Source organism: Dama dama, chromosome 30 (genome assembly GCF_033118175.1).
Source record: "Dama dama isolate Ldn47 chromosome 30, ASM3311817v1, whole genome shotgun sequence".
NCBI lineage: Eukaryota > Metazoa > Chordata > Mammalia > Artiodactyla > Cervidae > Dama > Dama dama.
Genome location: NC_083710.1, coordinates 35,581,442 through 35,587,982, shown reverse-complemented (window position 1 = coordinate 35,587,982; position 6,541 = coordinate 35,581,442). Strand labels below are relative to the sequence as shown.

Below are 6,541 nucleotides of genomic sequence, written 5' to 3'. Positions count from 1 at the left end.
GGAGCGCTGTAGAAGAGGGGAGGTATTTTTAAGCAGGGTCGTTGGCCTTCCCAAGAAGGAAAATGACATTAGAAGAAATTCGTGAATGAGATAAGGTAACAAGGGCCTGCCCCACTCCACCCCACTCCACCCCCAGCTGACAATCTGTGCAGTTTTTGCTGCAAGTATCTTAGAACTACATTTCCAGGGGAAAGATGGTGTGTTCTCTATACTAACAGGAAAGGAGGCAGTCTGAAAGTAAAAGAAAAGACCAGCACGGCAGAAATGATTCCATGTTGAACTGTCCCTGATGGACACTTGAAAACCCACTTGGGGGGCCGATTAGGGCCCACAGGCAAGAGGCTCCCCAGGGCCCCTCTCCCAGGCTGTCAGGCTAATCCCGCCACCTCCTCCCATCCCCGCCCCATCCTGCTAAAGGCAGCTCAGGGAGGTGCCTGGAAGGAGAAAGCTGCGCAGTCGCCCGCCTGCACCCAGGGAGCAGGGGGACCCGAGACCCCCGCCGGGCCTAAGGGCAGTTACCGGAAGCCAGGCGACAACACAGGCCTCCGGGCCCGAAGGGCACTGGGCACCCTTGCTGGGCCGCACTCAGCTCCCTGAGGCCGGCGTCCCTCTGTTCTTGCCCGGCCGGTGTGGCTGGCCTTCTCCGGGGGCACAGAACTTTTTTTCCTGACATTACCCAACTCCTGGGGTGCGGCCAGGGGCCCAGGACCACAAAGCAGGGAGTCCCCTTTCCAGCCCACAACCTGCCCAGTTTAGGGATGGGGGATTAAGTGTGTGCTCTTTCCAGGCTTCCTGAAAACACTCTTCTCAAGGATGCTATTCTGCTTGGGCCCGGCTCTCCTGCGCCAAGTTGCACAACAAACCATTTAAACATTTCAGCACAAAACCCAATCCATTGTGGGCTGCACATTAAAAAGTGTTATTCGCTTTGAAGTTTTTGTCTAATGGCTCTAAACTGAAAGAAAATGTTTTCCTATTACTTAATTCAATCATAGCGGAGAGACTTGGTAAAAAGCCCACGGATTCTGCCCCAAAGTGTGACAGAGTTCTCTTTGTGTTTGCTTATCCTCTGCTGTCACACACTTTAATTCGCCTCTCTTTATCTGGCATTCAAAACTTTCTTCAATGACATTCAATAAGGTCCAGAGGCTGGAGGGAAAAAAAAAAAAAACCTGGTTATTCCCCCCCACACCCCCAGATATTCTTTCCCAGTAGCTTTGGCCTTGCTCACATTCAGGGGCTCTTAACCCCTTCCTCCCCGGGTGTGGGCTGCAGTCCCTGGAGAGAGCTCCTCACTGACCCTTTTCGGGATCCCAGCTGCCCCTTACAGGCGTCTGGGTCCTGCCTGCACCCTGCACCTCTCCCACCCACCTCTGCCCAGAAGGGAGGCCCTCTCCCAGCTCTAGTCCCCCTCTGCGCCCAGTCTTTGAGGTCCTGGCCAGCCCAAATTTTCCAGGGAGCAATTAGAAGTGGCATTAAGCTGTGCTGATGCACCCTGACTTGTCCGTCAACACCCCCCCCCCCCACACACACACACACATAGCAGGAGTCTTGGAGAAGAGACCTTGGAGTTGAGGGACTCCTTTGGCCCCCAAGGCGGATCGCTCCATCAAGGAAGCTCCGAGTCCTTACTCTTCCTGCTAGGGGACAGGCCCTCCATCCTGGTTATTTCCCCACCGCCCCTCTCTCTTTTATGGAATCTGATATTTCTCCTCAAATAAACTCTCTTTGCTTTTTGATCAGCTATCATCTGTTGCTGTTGCTACTGCAGAGATATCCCGGATGATGAAAAGCCTTGCGAAGGCTTTGATTCGGGGCCGTCCTATTTCCGTGCACTGATTCCCCGTCCGGAAAGCTTCCCTCTCCGTCTCTCGCAATTTCTTTCAGGGCTCAGAGCAGGTGACTACGGCGACTCGGTTCCGATAAAATCGAAAGTAAACGTCTACCTCGAAAAGTCTCAGGCTGTACATTCGAAAAATGTATGCTAATATCCCATTGTATGGGAAAAGCTCCTGCCTGAAGTAGCTTGGAGCTCAGAGGACGATTTTAGAAGCTGAAGCTGCGTACACAACGCCAGGCGTTTGAAGTTGTTTAACCATTGTGTGACCAGAAAGAAGACAGTGATGCAGGCACCAGGAGCAGGTCTTGGGGAGAGAGGAAGTCTGGTAGAGCGTGGCCAGAGTCAGCAGAAGCTGGGCACAGAGCTACCCCTGGAGCCGCTGCTCCTCCAGGGCTAACTTCGGGGAAGACAACGACTTCCCAGCGCGCCCGCGGGTCTGCTGGGGCGCAGGCCAGCGGAAAGAGCGCCAACACTCTCCATTTCTGGTGCTGTGTAAGATCTAGGTCTTTGCCGCAGGCTCTCTTCCCATTCCCTATCTCTGTCCGTGATTCTCCGTGGCTGATTTCCTCTTTACGGCCATGATCAGCTCCCGAACAAAGACTAAGGCGTTACAGGCAGCATCCAAGTTAAGAGTATTTGAGAAACTTAGAGAAAAGAGGGACAGCGATGCGGCTAAGGCTGGATAGCAAATACCAAGCCCTTCTCTCTGCCCAGCGACGCCACCCCTGCAGGAGACCTGCTGCTTCTGCTTCCCGTACCCTGAGAGGGGAAGGAATTCCACAGGTGGAAATAGGGGCCGGCCGTGAGGACGCTCGCGGGGTGCACAACCGAGCTGATCAAACCCAGTGGAGGCAGCCTGATCTTGGGGAAGGCGGGGGGCGGGGGGGCGAGAGAGAAAGGATAGCAGCGCGGGGACCCGGACCGAGTTCCGCAGAGAACATGGGGGTGTGCGCCCATGGGGAGATCTGTGGAAGCAAGGGTGCAAAATCAGTAAGATAAACGGGCCCATCGCCAATGCAAAGCCAAAGGGGAGTAAGGAATAAAGAGAAAGAAAAGAATATTAAATCGCAGAAGAATGAGAAAATAAACCCGCAAAAGGGAGAGGAGGGGGCGAAGGCGCCTGTTACGGCGTGGGTGGGGTTGACAAGAATAGAGTACATTATGCAGTTCATTTAGTTAACAAGTGAAATAATGAGGAAGCGTGCAGAGTGAATGCCAAGAGAAAAGGCACAAAAACCCTATTGAGAGGCCCCGGCCGCTCCTGGCGTAGCCCATCACATGGCAATAGTCCTATTTAAGCGGCGCCGCCGGCGCCTTTCAGCACCACTAGTGCTGGCCAGCACCCCGCGCTCTCTGGGCGGCGCCTCCAGCCGCGGCCTCCCCGGAACGGGCAGCTGCGCGCGGCCGCGGCGCGGGCGAGCGCGCGGGGAGCCCCTGGGTGCGCGGGGCGCCGGGAGCCGGCCGGCGGCTGGGCGGCCGCGCGCCGGGGCCATGCCGCGCTCCTTCCTTGTGGATTCGCTGGTGCTGCGCGAGGCCGGCGAGAAGAAGGCGCCGGAGGGCAGCCCGCCGCCGCTCTTCCCCTACGCCGTGCCGCCGCCGCACGCCCTGCACGGGCTCTCCCCGGGCGCCTGCCACGCGCGCAAGGCCGGGCTGCTGTGCGTTTGCCCGCTCTGCGTCACCGCCTCCCAGCTGCACGGGCCCCCCGGGCCGCCCGCGCTGCCCCTGCTCAAGGCGTCCTTCCCGCCGTTCGGCTCGCAGTACTGCCACGCGCCCCTGGGCCGCCAGCACTCGGCCGTGTCGCCCGGGGTCGCTCACGGCCCCGCCGCCGCCGCCGCCGCCGCCGCGCTCTACCAGACCTCGTACTCGCTCCCCGACCCCAGGCAGTTCCACTGCATCTCCGTGGGTAAGCCGCGCGGGAGGGCAGGGAGGGGACAGACCAAAGTTGGCCAGGCGGGGATGGGGGATGAGGACCCTGGGCTCCTGGGGGCGATCATGTCGGGCCTCTGAGGGGGACACTCTGGGTGGCGTGCTACTGGAGAGCTGGGACTGGACCCCGGCAGGGAGGGAGAGGCAGGAAGTCCCGATCCTGGCGGGGACTTCCAGGAGGGAGCGAGGACTGGGGCGCAGAGAGCTCCATGAAGGAGTGCGGGGCCTCGTGACTCCTGGAGTACCTGGGTCCCTAGGCTTGGCGAGGAGGCCGACCGCGATTAGCTGACGTGCATTGTGTTGGGGCGAAAGGGTGGGTGAAAGACCAGAATCCCGGGATTCTGACGGCCGCCCACCGGAGGATGGGGCCCACGGCGCCGGGGTCTGATGGCTTGCGTCTCTGCGCCCCACTCCTTCCAGACAGCAGCTCGAACCCGCTGCCCAGCAGCAAGAGGATGCGTACGGCGTTCACCAGCACGCAGCTGCTAGAGCTGGAGCGCGAGTTCGCCGCCAACATGTACCTGTCCCGCCTGCGCCGCATCGAGATCGCGACCTACCTGAACCTGTCGGAGAAGCAGGTGAAGATCTGGTTCCAGAACCGCCGGGTGAAGCACAAGAAAGAGGGCAAGGGCAGCAACCACCGCGGCGGCAGCGGCGGCGGCGGGGGCGCGGGGGCGGGCGAGGGCGCACCGCAGGGCTGCAAGTGCGCGTCGCTCTCCTCCGCTAAGTGCTCCGAGGACGACGATGAAGTGCCCATGTCTCCGTCCTCTTCGGGGAAGGATGACCGCGATCTGACGGTCACTCCCTAGGCGCACTCCTCCCCAGGGAGCCCACCCCAGACACTCCCCGCGCGTGGCTCCAAGACCGGTCCTCGGACACGGCTCTGTTTCCCAGGCACCCACTGCCTAAGGCGGTCGCGCACGGACGTAGCGCGACTTTGCAGGGGTCTTCCGTCCTGGGAAGCGTCAAGAGCTTGGCTGACCTGACCTCGGTGTCCACCCCAGGGCCCGCGGCTATCCAAAGCGGACTCCCAGCTATGAACACACCGCAAGCGCGCCAGTCTTTCTCTGCCAGGCGACACAGGGGCCCGGCCCAGCCCAGCGCCTTGCTGGCGGCCGGCGCCTCCTCGCCCGCCAGCTCCGGACTGGCTCAGGCTTCCTCGCTTCCTAGGCTCTTCTCCACCCTGGGCCAAGCTCGGCCTTTCACCTCTAGGGTGCCCATTCGCTCCTCCCCCTTTTTTTTTTTTTTTTTTTTTTTTTTGGTCTTTCCCTCCCCACCTCTTTGCTACGGTGATTAATCCACTTCCCCCAACCGCCACACAACTTAGGAACTCCTGGGTTTTGGTGTTTTTCTTTTCCTTTCTCCTCCCCTCTCCACAGAGCTCCCTTGAAGTTCATCGTTCGTTTGTCGCCCCCCATCCGACCTGCTGTGACCATGGCTCTTCTCCCACGAGAGAAACTGCCTGTCGGGAAACCGGTTCACTTTGTCGTGGAGCCGCTCTGCGTTCCCCTCAGAGTCCCACTGTCTGCCTCTGAGGACACTCGTCTCCCAGACCCCAGCCCTGCCCCGGCCTAGCTTGTCATTGTAAGGTCTCTGTAATGCCAGAAGATATTTATTTATTTATTTATGTACAGATTTTTAAATAAACTTTTTTTTTTTTTCTTAGAAATCCACATAGCTCTGGATCCCAAGCCAGGTTGGGGCTTCCTGCGGGGGCCGGTCGGGGCTGGGTGGTGGAGTCCGGCTCCATCCCTCACCTTGCTGCTCACCAGCCCCTCCCTACACCCTCAGCACCCCCACCCCCGACTCCGTCTTCTGCGCCCACTGGCCAGGTGCGCTCCCTGATCTGTCTGGTTCCGGCAAGGTGCAGCCCCGCATTAGAGAGTCCAGTCCGAAGGGAAGGACGGGCTCTGCCCGCCCTGTGCCTTTCGTCCTGACCCCTGCAACGCCCCCATCCCGCCTAGGGTTGGGCCCCACCTCCAGGCCAGCCGGTCGGTTTGCTTGTCCCCACCGTCATCCTTAAGGTCAGGGAGTCGATGAACTTAGTCTTCTGATGAGCTCGGATTGATAACTTGCTATCAACTTTTAAAAATCTGTCTTACTTGTTAGGGACAAATTCCCAGCGAAATGGTGCGACCTCCTCTCAGAAAGGTCCTCATGCTTTGCAAATTTCCTTAGCGTGGGCCCTGCTCCCAAGCCGCGGTTTCGGAGGACCCAGAGGATCCTGCGTCCGAGTTTCTGCGAGGGGCCCCGCGTAGCCGGTGCAGATGGCTCTAAGACCTTACGTACCCATCTGTTCTTAAGAACCCCACAGCCCCCGACGACTTAGAATCCACACCCCAGCCCTCCTGTAGAGATAAGCTGGGGTTTTACGCATTACGCGGAGGAAGAGACTCGGGAGGTTCTCCGGTTCCGCTGCGCGCACGGCACGTGGCCACCGGAGCCGGGTGTTTCTGTTCAGGAAATGGAGAACGGGAAACAGCAGATCCGGATTCTCATGACCACCACCACCCTCCCAACGCCAAGACCCCCACCCCGCCCGGTCCTGGAATCCTGGGTCACTTCTTTTCCTGCCAGAAATCTCTCCACCACACTCCCCCCTCCACACGCACAGCCCGAGGAGAGCCGGACTCCGCGCACTTAAACAAACACACGCGTCCCTTTTCCGAGAAAGGCGCCGCTGTGCTCAGCACACTCGCGGGTCATTTCTAAAACCTTCGCGCTTTTCCTTTCAGATAAAGCACATGCGGGGCTCGCTCTCCAAGGCTCCTAGAG

At 59.3% G+C, this 6,541-nt stretch overlaps 1 protein-coding gene across 1 annotated transcript; it reads left to right on the top strand.

Annotated features, from left to right (window-relative positions):
* Positions 1-3,331: 3,331 nt before the first annotated feature.
* On the top strand, positions 3,332-4,575 carry GSX1 (GS homeobox 1). Its single transcript, XM_061133212.1, has 2 exons — positions 3,332-3,743; positions 4,187-4,575. Exons 1-2 carry the CDS (start codon positions 3,332-3,334, stop codon positions 4,573-4,575), a joined length of 801 nt encoding a protein of 266 aa, XP_060989195.1.
* The last annotated feature ends 1,966 nt before the right edge of the window (positions 4,576-6,541 follow it).

What these genes read in the sequence shown, in the direction of transcription:
- GSX1 (XM_061133212.1), top strand. Translation starts at nt 3,332, where the DNA reads ATGCCGCGCTCCTTCCTTGTGGATTCGCTGGTGCTGCGCGAGGCCGGC. An exon ending in GTTCCACTGCATCTCCGTGG is followed by an intron (nt 3,744 to 4,186) that starts GTAAGCCGCGCG and finishes CACTCCTTCCAG; the next exon opens with ACAGCAGCTCGAACCCGCTG.